The sequence below is a fragment of the Notamacropus eugenii genome, chromosome 1 (genome assembly GCF_028372415.1).
Source record: "Notamacropus eugenii isolate mMacEug1 chromosome 1, mMacEug1.pri_v2, whole genome shotgun sequence".
In the NCBI taxonomy this organism is placed as follows: domain Eukaryota; kingdom Metazoa; phylum Chordata; class Mammalia; order Diprotodontia; family Macropodidae; genus Notamacropus; species Notamacropus eugenii.
In genome coordinates, this window is record NC_092872.1 from 49,344,453 (window position 1) to 49,362,245 (window position 17,793).

General features: G+C 42.2%; 1 protein-coding gene across 1 annotated transcript in view; it reads left to right on the top strand.

The window, feature by feature from the left end:
• Positions 1 to 16,556, top strand: part of CLCN7 (chloride voltage-gated channel 7) — a 51,170-nt gene extending 34,614 nt beyond the window's left edge. Inside the window, exons 10-25 of the mRNA XM_072600202.1 lie at positions 1,008 to 1,101; positions 1,838 to 1,902; positions 3,091 to 3,207; positions 3,810 to 3,864; positions 4,738 to 4,798; positions 5,692 to 5,830; positions 6,703 to 6,796; positions 9,277 to 9,446; positions 10,793 to 10,844; positions 11,077 to 11,204; positions 12,103 to 12,188; positions 12,752 to 12,881; positions 13,364 to 13,423; positions 14,337 to 14,513; positions 15,546 to 15,626; positions 16,143 to 16,556. Coding sequence (XP_072456303.1) covers positions 1,008 to 1,101; positions 1,838 to 1,902; positions 3,091 to 3,207; positions 3,810 to 3,864; positions 4,738 to 4,798; positions 5,692 to 5,830; positions 6,703 to 6,796; positions 9,277 to 9,446; positions 10,793 to 10,844; positions 11,077 to 11,204; positions 12,103 to 12,188; positions 12,752 to 12,881; positions 13,364 to 13,423; positions 14,337 to 14,513; positions 15,546 to 15,626; positions 16,143 to 16,229 — 1,596 coding nt within the window. The 3' untranslated portion in view covers positions 16,230 to 16,556. The remainder of the gene's footprint in view (positions 1 to 1,007; positions 1,102 to 1,837; positions 1,903 to 3,090; positions 3,208 to 3,809; positions 3,865 to 4,737; positions 4,799 to 5,691; positions 5,831 to 6,702; positions 6,797 to 9,276; positions 9,447 to 10,792; positions 10,845 to 11,076; positions 11,205 to 12,102; positions 12,189 to 12,751; positions 12,882 to 13,363; positions 13,424 to 14,336; positions 14,514 to 15,545; positions 15,627 to 16,142) is intronic.
• The last annotated feature ends 1,237 nt before the right edge of the window (positions 16,557 to 17,793 follow it).

Consider the following 17,793-nt stretch of genomic DNA (forward strand, 5'->3'; position numbering starts at 1 on the left):
AACTACAAAATTTGCAAAGATCACAAAAGGTGAAAATTGCAGATGTAGGGGAGAAGTTGTGGTAACTCAGGTGTGTGAATGCATTGTTGGTAGAGTTGTGAGTTGGTCCAAACATTTTGGAAAACAGTTTGGAATTAAGCTAACAAAGTGGCTAAAGTATCTATACCCTTTGACGCAGAGATCCCACTGCTAGGCATACATCCTAAGATGATAGTAATAAAAAAAAAAAAAAAGGTCTCATTTGCATCGAAATATTATTGTTGAGTCATTTCAGACTCTTTGTGACCCCATTTGAGGTTTTCTTGACAAAAATACTGGAGTGGTTTGCCATCTGCTTTTTTAGCTCATTTTATAGATGAGGAACCCGAGGCAAACAGGGTTAAATGATTTGCTCAGTCATACAGCTGTTAAGTGTCCTAAGCCAGATTTGACCTCAGGATGATGAGTCTTCCTGACTTCAGACCTGGTGCTCTGTCTGTTGCACTACCTAGCTGCCCAAAATACTTATTGCTACATTTTTTTTTTATAAAAGACATGGAAACAAAATAATTGTTCCTTAGGGAATGGTTAAACCAAGTGTGATTCATGAATTTAATGGAATAGTATGATACTGGAGTGCTTCAAAGTTTGTAAAATGTCATATATATTACAATAAAATCTTAGCCTCTTGAAATATTAAAGGTTGTTAAGAGGAAAAACAAAGAATTTAGTGGTAGTGATCTAATTTTTACTTATGCCACTTAGAAATGGGAAAATACCTGGTAGGGAAAGTTACCACCCAACCCAGAATCACTTTGTAGAAGGCCCATTGAAGGAAACCCAGGTATAGAGTACTTCAGGGTCAGTGCTGAGAGAGAAGGGGCATAGATAAATGTTTATTTCAGACACTCAAGAACTAATTAGGTCAGGTAGCATGTAGGAATCCTTGGCTACCTTTTTCTTACCTGAGAGGACTGCTTTAAGAAAACCTGAGGCAATAATCTATCATTTTTTCCCTGTCATTTCAGATGTTTGAATACTTCCGCAGAGACACAGAGAAGCGTGACTTTGTTTCGGCCGGAGCAGCGGCTGGTGTCTCAGCTGCTTTTGGAGCCCCTGTAGGTAAGATTCCCTGCTTTTTGTTTACATCTGGGTAGTTCCTGCCACTTCATAAATACTTCATACATTGTGGGCAGCTCAAGTAGTCTTATGTCAGTGACCCCAGAAATCCTTCCTTAATGAAGTAGATTGTGGTTTGGGAAACCTGTTCCTGTATGCCACCCTTGCCTAGATGGTAGAAGTCAAGAATGTTTTCAAAATAGTTGTCATACATATTTGGGTTCCCTTCCTTCCCCTCAATTTCTTTGACAAGAAATCAGAAAATTTACAAAGTACTAGATGCCATTATTTATCTTGTCAATTTTTTGTTTATGGCTAATTGTTTGCATGTTTCCCCCAATAAAATGTGAGCTCCTTGAGAGCAAGGACCCATTTTTGGTTATTTTTTGTTGTTGTTTGTTTGTTTGGGTTTTTTTATTCCCAACACTTAGCATAGTGCCTGCCTCACAGTAGACACTTGATAAATGCTTCTTGACTTGACTTCATATAACCCTGTTACCAGAGCCCTCAATGAGGGAGGACTGCACAAATGGGTAGGCCTTTCTCCCATTGGTCTTTATCCATTTCTCTGTCTTCAGTATTATTTGTGGATATCATTCTATAGCACTCTTCCTGCACTCTTTGAGTGTTAGCCAGATGATTGCAGTAGATCTTAGACTTCCCTTGTAATTTGTCATCTTAGCTATAACCACCTCCTCTGGTGCCTGCCCAGGGAATTAGGAGACTTTTGTTCTTTCAGGGGGCGTCCTGTTCAGCTTGGAAGAAGGTGCTTCCTTCTGGAATCAGTTCCTGACATGGAGAATTGTAAGTGAGCTAGACTTCCTTTTCATTGTCAACAACACGAGTAGACCTTTATAGAATGCCTTGAGAAGTGTTTCTTGGTGCTTCCTCTTTTTGAAGAATCTTTTGTCTTCAGGAGTTGCTATGGATTAACATGTGGATGGGCACTTCACTCCTGCTTTGGTTCCATAAACTCATATCCCTTGTTATGAAGGGTTAATCCTATATCACAGAATTCTGGGAGGAATATATGAGAATGTGCTTGGCATGTTGTCACTTGATGGAATTACCCTGAGTTTGTCTGTTATACAAATTCCATACAGGGCTCTGCTACTGCATACAGTTATCCTTTCCACACATGCAGTGTCTCCACAATCTGGAAAATCTGTGTAAAATTTTTGGCTCTCCCAAAGTACCAGAGAAGAAGTCTGAATTATTATGATATTAAGAGATAAAATATGTTGATAATATACAGCACCATACATATATTTTATGCATTTCTGAATTTCTAAACTTTTTCTGTGTTGTCTGCTGGCCTTCACATGTCTTCTACAGCTTCCACAGAACTCCCCAAAAATTGCAATTTAATTTCTTATGCTGACCCACAATATATCAGAACCATAATGGAGAAAGGTGTGATGTGGAAGGAATATTTTCTCAGGCCTCAACATTGTTTGCTTTCTAGTCAATTGTTACAACCTTCATATTTCTTCTCATTACCTTGGCTATTTCATGCTTCTCCTAAGCTTACTTTTAATACCCTGTGGATCAGGTACAAGAACCAGAGTTAGCTTCAGGGTCCTTCAGCAGCCCATCTTGAACCCTTTTCTCCCCCTTGCCTGACCCATCTTTCTTCTGCTCGCCAGGACTCAGTGTACCCTTCATCTAGTGTTCAGATGGTTGTTTCTGAGCCCCCTCTCAAGCCACACCCCATGCCTAGAGCCAGCACCTCCATGCTGAACTCACCAAGACCCCTCTCCTTTAGCACCAGCTCTGAGAAGCCGCCCCTGACTGGAAGAGAAGTGGCAACATTCCTTGTGGCCTCACCCTGTTGAAACTGTCAACTCCTGGGACTCACTTTCTTCCTGATCTTACCCACTTAGCTCTTTAATTAGAAATACTTTGTTTTGTCTGTTGGACACAAGAGAGTAGCCTGCTTTGTTTGAAGTATTGTTTCCTAGCAACATGCCTGTTTTTCTATTTATCCCACAGTTCTTTGCCTCCATGATTTCCACATTCACCCTGAATTTTGTTCTAAGTATTTACCATGGAAACATGTGGGATCTCTCTAGCCCTGGTCTCATCAATTTTGGAAGATTTGACACTGAGGTAACCATTAATATGTAAAATCTTCAATCCCTCATCCTGTCTCCTGACCTCCTTGGGTACCTGGATAGCAGGAGCTGCCAATTTTTGAGATTCTGGATTTTTCTTTTTACTCTAACTCTGGAATAAGAGCATTCCTCTGTGTGAAATCCAGTGTCTTAGCAAGATTCATTTGTTTCCCACCAGTGCAGCCAAAAGAGTACCATGAACAAGGGACAGGAGACCTGAGTGTTTGTCACAGTTCTCCCACTGACTGAGTTGTGGCCATGGAAAAGTCCAGTAGCTTGTCTGCATCTCAGTTTTTTCAAATGTTAGAATCTTCTCATGGTAGATTTCTAGCATCTGTCTGGGATTGTGCTGACCAAATGGAATATGTTTAATGTCTGCAGATAGATATCATAGGAGTTTAGATAGCATAGCTGTGTGCATTATCAAAGATGCTGGCCGATGCATGTCATTGGTTCTGAAAACTAGGGAGATAATTGTGCTTTCCATCTTTGTTTCAATAGGTGAGGGAGAAAGAATGTTTGGAGATCATTACTCAGGGTTTATGCCAGTAGGTCTTAAAATTAAACCACGTTTTCCTCCTTTGTCTGTTTGTGCAGAAAATGGCATACACAATCCATGAGATCCCCATCTTCATTGCCATGGGGGTGGTAGGTAAGGAGAATTTCTGTTGAATTTGTTAGAAATCTTGCTTCTGGCCTTCCTCCTATCCCCCTACCCTCTGTCTTTTTTTATTTTTTTCATTTTTACCAAAGGCCATCCCACTTTTGTTAAACATTTATGGAAAGAACCTTTCTAAACATGGCTTTTAAAATGACAGGAGCCCCAGCTAATTCTCTGGAGAATCTTTCTGTATCTTTTGGCCTGAATAAGAATGTGCTAAGGGCTGGAAGGTTGCCAAGATCTGAGACACAGGTTAGCTTTGTGAAGCAGCTTTTATGGATCCTCCATAAAAACCCTGGAATGAACAAGTTGGTTATTCAGCAGTGTATTTACATCTACCATGGCTGCTGTCACTTACGTTTCCTGATGCTTGAAATCTATATTCCAGAAGAGTTGCTGCTAATCTAAGGATTTAAATTCTTACATATTCATCTTTGTGGGAGCAGAATTTACATTATTATGTTACTAGGGCTGTTAGTTTTTATATTTGAATTTTCATTAATGGAGAAAATAAAAATTTAGAGGAATGAGTGTAAGTTATTGTTGTTTTTAATATAGAACCCTCTCCTGCATGCTAAGAGGGAGGATGGTCTTATCCTCACCTGGATTAAACATATGCTAAGAATTATCTTCCATGTAATTAAAGGACTTTGAAGATCAAACAAATCTATCTCTCACGTAGAAAAGCCATTTTAAAATACTAGTTTCCTCTTTCCATCTTAGGGTCCCATCTGCTAAGCTTCTGGGAAATGGTTCCTTAACTGGGGAAATGTGAAGCAGTCAGCTCTCCCAAATTGATAGTAGCACAGGAAATTCAGATTTCAAAGCTGACTTTTCTTCCTATTTGTCTCTTTCTGGCTATAGGTGGTATTCTTGGAGCAATGTTCAATGCCTTGAATTATTGGCTGACAATGTTTCGCATCAGGTAAAAGGTCCTATTGGCATCGTGTTCATACAGAAAATGACATAGAGAAGGGAATTTCAGGATGTTTATGTGATTATGGGTTTTGAACTATATATCTTAGACTGGAACAATGCAGAGTAATTAGGGAGCTGGAAGAGGAATAGCAGGCCATGGAAATGGAATGACACCTAGCCGGTGACGTCTAATATTTCTCTTTTATGTTTATCTGACTCCAACCTATGAAGGGGAACTGGGGCTTACAGTCTTCTCTTGTCTCGTATTTAAGAAGCTGTCGATGCTTTCTCTTCCTGGACTGGTTAAAAACAGCACTACTTGGATAAGAAGATAAATTGTTTCCTACCAGTTTCAGAGAGTATATCTTCTTGCTTATATTTTGGTTACATTAATGAAGACAAGCAATAAGGCACAGAGACTTTTACAGTTTGCTCATGAATTAATCTATAGCTTTGAGAAAGGGATGGTAAAGTTACTCTTAATGTTGTATTGCCACCAATTTCTCTAATTAACAAAGTTAGCGTCGAGAGTGCTAGTGGGGATTGCTACAGCGTGTATATATTTGAGTCTTGGTCTAGAGTTCCTGTAGTCAACACCCTAACATATTCATGAATTTAGGGAAGGAGAGATACAGATAATTCCAAAATAATCCACATTGGGCTTTTAGATATCATTAGATACTCATTTTACATTCATACACCTTCTGCTTATGAAGATCTAGCTTGATCAGTGAGCATGGCAGGCAGGAAGGCCAGCCATTGAATGACTGATCTGACAATAATCCATAAAGATGGTGTTTCCTTGGGGACACTTTTCTGAGTGATGATTTCCTACCTGTAATATGTGTGATTCTGTCATTGATATAGAAGGGCTCACCTTGAGCTGTTCTGATTCCACAGGTATATACACCGCCCTTGCCTCCAGGTGATTGAAGCCATGCTTGTGGCTGCAGTCACTGCCACAGTGGCATTTGTATTGATTTACTCATCTCGGGATTGCCAGCCACTTCAAGGGAATTCCATGTCTTACCCACTTCAGGTAAGAGACTAGAACCCTGGGCTAGAGGGATCCAACATGGCGCTGGTAGGTTTCCCCCAGTAGTCAGGACCTATAGTAGATCCTGTATCAGGGTGGAAATTCCTAGGGACTTTCCTCTCCCTTCTTACATGTTCTCATATGAGGTCAGTAATCATTTGCCCAGCAGAAAGGCATTCCTCTAAGACTTCTCAGGATTGGACTGCTTTTGTTTTGGATAAGAAGTCACTTTATTAACCAGGCAGGTTGGGAAGAGTTAAAGGTAGCTGTCTTATGGGTACCCTCAGTGCTGTTCTCTTTGAGCTTCTAAAATGACTGTAAGTAGTAAAATAAGTGTCTAAAGGCCCTAGGAACGTGCTTAGGTCTCACTTGTGAGTGCAGTGGCATAAGCGTGCCCAGCAGCCAGCTAACTCTACCATAGGAGTTCATGTATAGAATATAGGTCAGGTTGCCTTTAAGCCTGCAGTCCCTGCCTTTACCCTATTGAATTCTTTGAAAGCAGCATTGGATAGTATTGATTTAGAGATACAGTTATGAGCTGTTAGAAAACCATTTTCTCCCAGACTCATCTAGACTCAGGGATGTAGCTTCATGAAACAGAATAAGATAAGGAATCAGGTTTTACTGAGCCCTCCCAAAAATATTAATGGTATTCACGTGAGCCTCATTCTGTTTTGCTGCTTGAAGGCCTGTGTATACTGGTGGTGGGTCTTGTTTCTTCACTGATCTTCAAAGCAGTAAGACCTGATCACTTTGTATTTGTTTGTGCTGAGGGAACTCTTGGTCCACCTTTGCTGGAGAAGATACCAAGCCTGTGTTTACTTAGGATATTCTAACAAACATCTCGTTTTCCTTTCTGTCCTTCATTCCCACAGCTGTTCTGTGCCGATGGAGAATATAATTCAATGGCTGCCGCCTTCTTCAACACCCCAGAGAAGAGTGTTGTCAGCCTTTTTCATGACCCTCCAGGTCTGTTACTTTGATCAACATGGTATCAAGCTAGAATCAGAATCTGGCCTGTACTTGTTCCCATGGCAGGAGCTGAATTGGAGGATAGGGGAGAGTGTGGGGCTATATTTGAACTGTTATTAAATTTTTTTATTTCTTGGCACTGGTCCTTCAGTTAGTGAACAGAGCTTAGTAGAAGTAGAGGGGGAAAAGAAAAGGCTGTTACAATGGCCCTCAAATCCAGAATCTTCATAGGGAACTGAGTCAATGTCCTTAGGTATAGTAATGATAGATCTAGCACTGTGACTCACAGTGAACAAAGCTGGCCCCTGGAGAAGAAAATATTCAAGTTATTCAGCTTTATGTTAGGGTTTTTTTGTCCACCAGATGGGGAATTAAAAACCGTGGAAAGGTAACGGTGTACAAGGAGGTGGAGTTGGACAGGAGCACAGGGAAAGAACTGTAGGCTTGTATTTTTGGGTTTGTTGGAAGAGTGATGGACTTGGCCAGTTTAATAGACTTTGTCTTCCTTCCTTCCTGGGGAATGATCTGCTTTGGGAGGCTCTTAGGTCTTTATATCATTTACTAGGATTTCATTTTCCTGAATGACTTTACCTTCTGTGAATTGTTTCTGGAATTTTAATTTTGGTCAGAACACTAAACAAATTCCTCAAGTCAAAGTAATGTTCTGAATTGTGACCATAAGACTTTGCCTTGTTTTCTCTGACAATCAAGCATTTAATGAAAAATTGCAATGTCTCTGTTTAGCTTCGTTAATAGTGTGAACATGAGGCAGAAGGAGAGAAAATGGCAGGGCAGTTAGCACTGACTTCCCTGTGACTTTGGATCCTAGAACTGCAAGACCCTTAGAGACCATCTAGTTGTCTGCCATATATGAAAGAGGAGAAAACTCTGGCCCAGGGGAAGGAAAAGTAGTTAGCTGCACTCCCCATCCTAAGACACCAAGTTTAGCCTTTCCCCTATGCCGCATGGTGTCTAGTCACTTACTTTTTCTGCTTTTCTTCCCTTGTAAAATGGGGTTGTTCCATGTATATATTATATATTTATAAACGTAAAATATTTATGTTTTCTGAAATATTAGTTCAGAAATCAAGTTGGGTTGCTCCAGCTCAACCTCTGTACTAGTCTGAAAGGTGCCCTTGGTGAGGTCTTCCCATTTCTGCGCCTAAGTTCCTCTGCCTGTGATTTTACTCAGCTCTACATCTCTTTCAGTTCTACATAGGTGACAAATGCCATCAGAATTCAGTGGCTCTTGAAATCTGTTACCTACCCTATTTCCCCTTCACTTGTAGGACCCATCTGCAGCCCTCTCTCGTTCTCATTAAGATCCCCAGAAGCAAGCCTGAATATTGTACGATGTTTCCCATATGTTTTCGACTATGACATGGGATACCCACATTCTCCTGTAAGCTCTGGGAAAAGCACTTCTGTTGCTACCAGCAGCCAGGATGTAATTCTAGATGTCTGCATCTGGAATCATTTTTAAAACTTGTTTTTTTACCTGAGCCTTGGCAAGTTCCGATTTGGGCTTTCCGTACCAACTTCCTAAGCTCTAGTTCACCAGTGTGGAAGGAATAGAGGAAAGTAGCCTTAGTAAGGTTCCCTTTCTGCAACTTTCAGTCGTTCTGTTTTAGTATGTTGAGCAGGGGTTGAAGCTGCCTTTTGCTCCCTCTGTGGTAGAAGAGGTCTCACCTTATCCACCCTGCCCCACTTTTTCCAACTCCCTCCCACACACAGACACACACAGGAGCACCATTGTAAGCAGAAAATTTCCCTACTTTTCACAGACAGCTTGTGAGTATAGTTTTGGGGGTCATATCTTTAGGCTACCTCTGTCTGTATATCCTCGGTATTTTTAAAGAATAACTAAGAAAACTGTTTGTTAACATGGCATCAGGATTTAATTGAGATTGTGATATGATAGTTGAAATAAGGGAACGGTGTCAAGGAAGGAGGAGACTGAGACTTGGGTAGCTTGAGTTTGTCTTCCTCCATTGCTGACTTCTTATTTCACAAATTGCTTCTCTTGTCTGCCTCAGTTTTTTCATCTCTAAAATAGGAAGAAGGATTTGACTTAATATCTGTTCTCCTGCTGAAAGTGCTGAGAATGAGTGAAAGTCCTAGAAAAAGCCCTAGGGCATGCCTTGAAAGGGGACGAAGTAACTAGCAGAATGGGGTTAGGGATCAAGCCTTTTTCTTCAGCCCTTGATCAAGATGCTCAGAATTTAAGGTGCTTTGAAGTAGTAGAATTTTGACGTTCATTGTGTTGAACCCTTGGGTAAGCCCATTGGGTAAATAAACCCTTTCATGTTCAGCAATATTCATGCAAAACTTTCATTGCTTCTTTTTTGGGAACAGAGTAGAGTTTTATATTTTTGTCTTGTTGGGAATAGTTGGGAAATGCTGAAAGGAGTCATGGAATCTCAGGAAAGGCATATAGGACATTCCCCTGACTTCTCTGCATCTCCTGCCTTCCCTAGGTTCCTATAACCCCATGACCTTGGGACTTTTCACTCTGGTCTATTTCCTGCTGGCATGTTGGACCTATGGGCTCACTGTGTCTGCTGGAGTCTTCATTCCATCCCTCCTCATTGGTGCTGCCTGGGGAAGACTCTTTGGCATATCACTGTCCTACCTTACCAGTGCTGCTGTGAGTATCCTCTTTGTCCTGCCAACTGACAGGGTCTGGAGGACTCAACTTTTAAGATGAATCAAACACAAGAGGGAAATTAGGGATAAATAGATACATTTTGAAATGTTTCCTTATGCTACCCAAAGAGAAAGAGCAGAATCTCAGATAAGCCTTTGGTGTATAACTTAGAGTAACATCTTTTATTTTTATTAATTGGTATGTTTTGTTATCTCTCACCAGTAACTTCACAACAAACATCCAACCACTTCTCATCCCCACAAAATATAATCCCCCAAAATTGTTGATTGATGTTAATAAAAATATGGGATGTGTTCCTTAACTTTGACAGCATGGCACTAAAATTGACCTTTGTATTTGACTAGCATTTTGCTGCCTCTCCATGTTGACTGCATTTTTATTGTTATGGTAATTACAAGAGAGGCATTATGGCATAATGGCTAGAAGGCGGGCTTTAAATTCAGAAGAACTTGGGTTCAAGTTTTGTCTCTGCTGTACTAGCTATATAAATATTAGGGGCAAATCACTTCATCTTTCAGGTCCCCTAAGCAACTCTCAAATACAGATACAGATACGTTTGCATCAGTAGAGGGAATCTGCATCAGAAGTTCCCTTACACTGAAGGATTCACAGATCTGGACTTCCTCTACCCACCTTATCCTGACAACCCTCACCCAAAAAAGTCATGTATAAATCATTATTTTGTCTCTGCTTTTGATCAGGTAGTGCCTAAGTACCTTCAGTTTGCTAAACTCTGGGCATACAAAGAAAAGAAAAATAATCGCTGCTCTTGAAGAGCTTACATGCAGCATGGGAGACAGTTTGTAAATAATTAGGCATGTACAGAGCAGACAGAAGACAACCTTAGAGGGGAAGGCTTTAGCATCTGAGAGGAGAAGGAAAGGTCTCTGCAGAAAGTGACATCTGAGCTGAGTCTTGGGTCTTCTCCTGTCTCTGTATATTCCTCATAGTCCTTAGAATGGCATCTTTTGGCTGACAGCTGCTATTATTGGGCTACAGTGGTTTAGCAGGTTGGGTAAGCAATGCTGCTTAATAGATATGGGTTAATATTTTTGTAAGTGCCCAGGAAAGCTTCTTAAGTTATCAAAATCTGGGGAAACAAAAAGGGCATGACTTTAGGTTTAGAAATTAAATTTGGGGGATGTGATCTAGTCCTCCTGGCCTGAGGAATCCATTCTTATCTCAGGCAAGATTCTCCAAAGTTTGGATTTGTCAATCATTCTGCTTTTATTAGGAAGCCAGAGACACAGAGCCTGTGGTTTTGAGTTGGTGGTCTTATCTATCAGTGCTCTAATTTCTCTTGTGTTTGTTTCTTCTAACTGTAGATATGGGCCGACCCTGGCAAGTATGCCTTGATGGGGGCTGCTGCCCAGCTTGGTGAGTCTTGTTTTTTGCCATAACATGAGTGCATTCTAAGGAGGGAAGGTGAGAGGGAGCCCCAAGGATCAGGAGAGAGTAACTTAGCTTTTTGGTCTCCCTATAACTCAGGCACATATTGAGGAGACCTAAGACTTGATGTACTAAAACTGTTGCAAGCCTGGCATGGAAAAGTAAAGGGATTCAGAAGAACTGATTTTGGGATGCTCTAACTCCCATTTATTTTCCTCAGGTGGCATTGTGAGAATGACTCTGAGTTTGACTGTCATCATGATGGAGGCTACAAGCAATGTGACATATGGTTTCCCCATCATGTTGGTTTTGATGACAGCAAAAATTGTTGGAGACTTCTTTATTGAGGTTTGATATGGAAGGGGAAGAGTGAGGAAAAAAATGCCATTTTTGGCCTGTGTTACATGATGTTTCTTTCCAGTCTCTTATGATTTGGGCGCTCTCATTAGCCAAGTGTCTTGAGTATAGGAAACAACATTGATGTCTTTCCCACAGTGTGGCAGGGTATTATCTGTGGAGTAGAGATGGCAGATCCAGTGAAGAAAGGTTTTTCATCCCAAATGTTCTAAGGAAGAGTCCCTCCTGTCTGCTCCCCTAAGAAGATTTCACTAGCCTTAAGGAAGCAGCGGTGCCTGGACCCAAAGACTGCTCTGTCTCATTTCTTCCTCTGGTTAGAGGAATCACTGAATCTTTCTCTTGAAGGTTCTGTGTTGGTAGGAATAGAGAGGATCCCCCTCTTCACCTCACAGGAAAATATGCAGGCTAAAGAGCACATATTATTGTAATTCCTTAAAGACTAATGGTATTTAAACATACTCTAATGGTTCTGGTCCTGAACATGCTTTGTAGTGAGTGGCCAGGGGTAAGGGGACAGGGTGGAGTCATTTGGTCAGCCCATTGAGCATCTCCTTTGTGCCAAGCTCTGGGAATGCAAAGAAAGATAGAAATTGCCCCTGCCCTCAGGTAGCTTACAGTCCAGTGGCAGGGAATGTGCAGACAGTTGTATAGATGTAGATAGGATGAAGTGGCAGTCATCTTAGAGGAAGGGGTGCAGCAGCATTAAGGGAAACTAGGGGAGGCTTCTCGCAGAAGGTAGGATTTGGGCTAGAACTTCACAGGAGCAACAAGCAGAATACAGGGTCTGTCAGTGACCATGAGTAGAGATGGTCGTCAGCCCTTAAGTCTGACTTCCCCATTGGAAAAAGGTCCAATCATATATCAGTGTTGTCCTGCCTTTTCTTTCCAGGGCCTGTATGACATGCATATCCAGCTGCAGAGTGTCCCCTTCCTCCACTGGGAAGCTCCAGTTACTTCTCACTCACTCACTGCCAGGTAATGACCCTGTTTCTGGCAGTCTCACCCTCATGATATCTCCCCTGGGCTTTCTCTACAGGTCTTAGACTAGAACAAAATAACCGAGGCATCAGTGCTTGGTAATGCACGCTTTCCAGAGAAGTAAGTTGTTTACCTCTACTGACAGAAAGGAACTTTTTTCAAAAAGCTGTAACTTCAGCTATCCCTCTTCTGACTCCCATCTGGGACAGGATCAGTAAGTCTTGGGGTTTCAGAGTCTGCTGCTTTTACATGGGAAGTGAGAGGCATGACATTTCTAGGAAGGGTTTTACAGTCCTGTTTGTAGAAATCCTAGGATTCAGAGAAATACTGAAAATTTCATTGTTGTCCAACAGAGACATGGTAAATCTATAGCTGTAGATTGAAACTGGTCTATAAGATGCTATTAATTAACTTGACAGTAACTAAAAGGAGCATCTTTTTTCCCCTAAATATTCTGAAATTGAGGTGGCATTGAGAAACCAGGGGTCCAAGTGCTTGTTTTTTCCATAGGTGCAAGCTGAGGGTGCTTATTCTTCCTTCTCTGTTTGCTTTCCTAACAGAGAGGTGATGAGTACGCCAGTTACCTGTCTGCGGAGGAAAGAGAAAGTTGGGGTTATAGTGGATGTGCTTAGTGACACTTCCTCCAATCACAATGGCTTCCCAGTGGTGGAGTACTCTGATGATGCCCAGGTAAAGGACAAATTTTGCCACAGAGAGGGAAAAGAGAAAAAAATGGCATTCAGTCTTTTAAATAACCATCTCTCTTCAACCCCACCACCCTCTAGGTGGAGAAGACAAGTTTATATTGGATGAGTAGTGAGGCAGACTGTCTTCATTTCACAATTTGGGTAATTCCTGGTGGAAGGGGAACAGACAGCCTCGGCTAATCATGGCAGACAGACAAAGGTTAATCAGAGCTGAACTGAGATGAAGCAAGACTCAAGGGTTTTCACTTCTGTATTTTCCCAGACAGCTCATTGCCATAGCCTTTGCTGTGGCTCATGTACCCATTAATGAAAGAGAAGGAGGCAGTGAAAGAAGTCAGGGTCTTTCCTTTAAGTCTCTAAAGCCTGGGTACATTACTTCCTGAGCAGGAAATTTGAAAATAATCCAGGCTGTAAATCATGCTTCTGAGCATCATGTGTGGATTACAAGTTATTCTCTTTTTGCAGCCAGCAAGGTTACAGGGCTTAATCCTGCGCTCCCAGCTGATTGTCCTCTTGAAGCATAAGGTATGGTTATTCATGAGTACTTTTTAAAAACACCTTTAGAGCCCTAAGTGCTAAGTGTTTTCCCAGACCTTGCAGACAATTCCCCGTTCTCTGCTGCGGCAGTTTTCCTTAAGCTTAGTGGCAGTTGTTACCTTCCATCTTAGAGTTCAAGTTTCAGAGACTACATCACATCAGCAGAAATGCCAGGATTCCGAGTGTCCTCTGCAAAGTGCCCCCTCACCATTGTTCTGGAGAGAGGCTGGAGCGATGCCCAAAGGCTAGTAAACTGTGCACACTCTTCGCCCTAGTGATGGCACTACTAGATCTGTGCCCCAGAAAAAGTGGGGAAGGACCCATATGTACAGAAATATTTATAGCAGGGTTATTTGGTGACAAAAAGTCAGAGACTCAGGAGGTGCCCATCAACTGGAGAGTGTGAGAGTGAGTTGGGTATGTGAGTGTGATGGAATATTATTGTGCCATAAGAAATGATGGAAGACTTGTATGAACCGATGCCATGAAGTAAGCAGATCTTGAAGAACAGTTTATACAGTAACAGTATTGTAAAGACATTTAACTCGGAAAGACTTAGTAACTGATCTGCAAAGCAAAGCAACCCACTACAACTCCAAAGGACTCCTGATGAAATATGCTACTCGCTTCCAGAAGTGATGGACTCAATGCATATAGAAGCTTATGTTCTTTTTCCCCTTTTTTTTGGAATGGGAAAGGAGTGGGGCATGATGAACACAGGAATTTCTTTTGTATGACTATTTGTCATACAGGCTTTGTTTTTCTTGCCTTCTCAATGGTAGAGGAGGGAGAGGGAGAGAATTAAAAATAAAAACAAAGTGCGCCATTGCTGGTGCAGTGTCTCAGGGAGACCCTGGGAGATCAAAGGATGCTTTTTCCTTCTCTCTCTCCTGCCCTCTAGGTGTTTGTAGAGAGGGCCAGTCTGAACTTGGTCCAGAGGAGACTGAAATTGAAGGACTTTCGAGATGCCTATCCCCGATTCCCACCCATCCAGTCAATTCATGTGTCTCAGGATGAACGGGAATGTATGATGGACCTCACAGAGTTCATGAACCCCTCCCCATACACAGTGCCTCAGGTAACTGGCCAGAGTGCCCCACAATGGGAAGGCAGTTGGCAGCAGAGCTGCTCCCCAAACCCCTGATCAGTGTAGGAGACTGAGAAATGAAAGGACCCCTCTGTAGGTGGTGAGCAGACAGCCATGACCACGGAGAGCCAAGGAGCTGAAGTGGCACCAGTACTCTTTGCCATTTCTGCCTTTCACAAAATACACAGTCAGTCAGTCAGTCAGTGTCTTCTCCAGTCACATAAAGGAAAATGTAAATGGCTGTATGTATGTAAATTCAGTATGTTAATAAGGTCAAGCACATGCACATGTATCAGATTGCTTACCTTAGCGAGGGTAGAAGGGAGGGAAGGATAGAATTTGGAACTCAAAACTTAAAAGAATGCTTAAAAAACATTGTTTTTAACATCTAATTGGGGGAAAAAAGAAAATATTAAAAAAAATTTTTAAAATAAAAATGAAAAACACATATAGAGTAAGAAGAAGAAAGTCAGGTCCTCTTTTAAACACATTTCCAAACGTTAAAACTGCTCCAGAGCCAGTCCTTCTGGAAGAAAAAGCTGCAGTCAGTCACCCCAAGAGACCGTAAGCTCCTTTAAGGCAGTTACTTTGATTTTTGCCTTTGTATCCTTAGTCCTTAACATAGTACCTTATATTTATTGGGCATTTAATAAATGTTTATGGAACTCTAGTAATCAAGCTGATGAAGAAAATTGATTTCTGTAGACGAGATGGCTAGCCTCTTAGAACTTAGGTTCTGTACTAGTTCTGTGTCTGTGGGAGATGCCCAGCTTGCATAAGAACACAAGAAGTAGAAAGTTGGGTAACCCTCTCAAGTCTTCCTTCTCAGTTCTACCAAGTGTCAGCAGTGCTTCATGATCTTGCTTCAGGGTTGGCAAGGCAGGCCTATGAGATCTAGGACCTGACTAGCTCTATAGAAATTGTCTATAGTTGAATGCCTCCTACGGGCAGTCAGTTTACTCTTTGGAAAAAATAATAATTGGCAAAGTGACATAAAGACCAAATAAATTGATTTATTTCTAGGAGGCATCACTTCCAAGAGTATTCAAGCTTTTCCGAGCACTGGGACTCAGGCATTTGGTGGTGGTAGATAATCATAATCAGGTAAGCTTGGGTTTGTAGGAAAAATGCTCACTTTACATTAATACGGTATTAGGTCATCACTGACTAGAACAGTGAAGTTTCTCTCACCTCTTTCCTTAAATCCTAAATCCTGTCTCCTGAAGAATCTGAGACAGAGCTGTCTGTCCCCCAACCCTTTTTCCTTTGGCACAAAAGTGAGTGCCCCAGGAAGAGATTTCAGATAGACATGGCTTCCTTAACCTCGAAGGCTGTCCTCTCTAAAGGCCCTGCTGTTATTCAGGTTGACCACTCTCTAATTCAGCCAAACAGAAGTGTGTCCAGTGAGACCATTGTACTATCCATTTAAGCATTGGGTTTCCTTGGCAGAACCAAGATTTAGGCAGCTAAAACTCTAGGCTGTTGGGTCTTTTGTACCATTTCAGTAGCCATGTCAAAAAGAGAGAAGGCTGAATGTCATGGCAAATGAGTGACACCATTGGAAGTCTGGTTCTGTTGTTTGGTCCTTCTGACGTATCTCGTTTGGTTCTGTCCTCACAGGTGGTTGGATTGGTGACGAGAAAAGACCTTGCAAGATACAGATTAGGGAAAGGAGGATTGGAAGAGCTCTCCTTGGCTCAGACGTGAGGGGCTTGGCATCATGTCTCTCTGCAGGGCAAGTGTTACTGACCACTGGAAACCCTCTGCCTCCTCATGTTCTTTAGCCCTCTCATCTGAGGCCTTGTTTCTCTGGAGGTTGTGGAAGCGAAAAGTCCTCCCAGACTTCCAGGCTGCCTCCCCAAGTGCACACCTGGCTGCTCCAGGTTCCAGTTCAGTGTTTTAATTTGATGTACATTGTGGGTAGATTTGTTTACATTTTAATATTTTTCTCTTGGGTTTGTTGCCACTGTATTCTGTTTTTATTCTGTCCTTTTATGTTTCTTTACTTGAAAGTATCAAATGAGTTTAACTTTCCTTTCTAGTTGTGCTCCTTGTTTGAGAGCAAAGGGATGAGGGAGCTTGTGTCTGTGTCCTACACATGTAGAGAGGCTTTGGAAGCCAGTCCTGCTGCTGCGAGCTGAGTCCTAGTCTGTTACACCTGCTGTGCCCCACTCCCATTGATCCTGCTGTGGCCACAATGGCCAAACTTGGCTTATTTGTTTTGCACAGTCTAACACAATGCTCAGGAAACTCTCTGGAGATTTCCTGAAAGAATCCTGAGGCTGCAGTAGATGTTTCACCTTCTCCCCCTGTACATTCCTCATAACTGCCTGTGCCTCCCCCGTCTTGGCATGGCTGAAGGCTTGCAGTGTTGGTGCCTGACTGTCCCATCTCCAGAGTGATGGCTGGGTTTGGATTGGATTGGACCAGGGGAAGAAGAGAAGTGGCCTGAGGACAAGGAAAGCAACGCACACTGATTGACCTGTTTTTCCTGACACTGAGCTTATGAAAAACCTGACCTACTCTCCAGAGAGCAGCTCAAGGTGTAACTGCCACCAGTGAAATCCCCTTCCTTCCAGCATTGGCTACTTGTGGGCCAGGGGGTCCTTGAATCTGTTCTCTCCTTCCTCCAGGAGCAGACTTCAGAGCCAAACAAGTCTGGTTGTGGCAACAGTGGAAATGCGAGATGTGGCCCATCCTTACCGAGGTGGCTTCTGACTGTGGGCAACATGAGATGGATGGGTAGTCAGCTGTTGCTCTTTTCCTCTGGTCTGAGGTCAGCTGGCATTGTCCCACCTGACTTCCCTGGGCAGTAAGCACAAGAATTGGAGCATCCTTGCTGTGGAGTCGTAGAATCTGGAAGCTTCTTCTTGGTGGTGGACATGACATCTCCTGTCATCCCATGTTGGTGATTGTGGCATCATTCCCTCCTCCCTGAACCTTGACCATTCAGTCAGAAACAATCCTTTAAGCACATTTTCTTAGGGGTTTGATACACGTTGTATTTATGTCCATAAAACGTGTGAGGAATCTTTCAGGTATTAGCATATGACTTCTTAATGTGCTTATACTTGTTTTCCCCATTGATTAGAGCTGGGTACAAGTGCAGAGTGTACTTTGTCGTGCATATGCTTGCTTTGAGTTATACTGAACTTTTTAAAAGCAGGACCCAAGAGGCCCTTGCTGGGTAACCTCTCTTTGATTCTCTCAGTCACTGTTCATGCCATGCTCTTGACAGTACCCTGGACAGCACTGTAGGGCATGTGGCCTG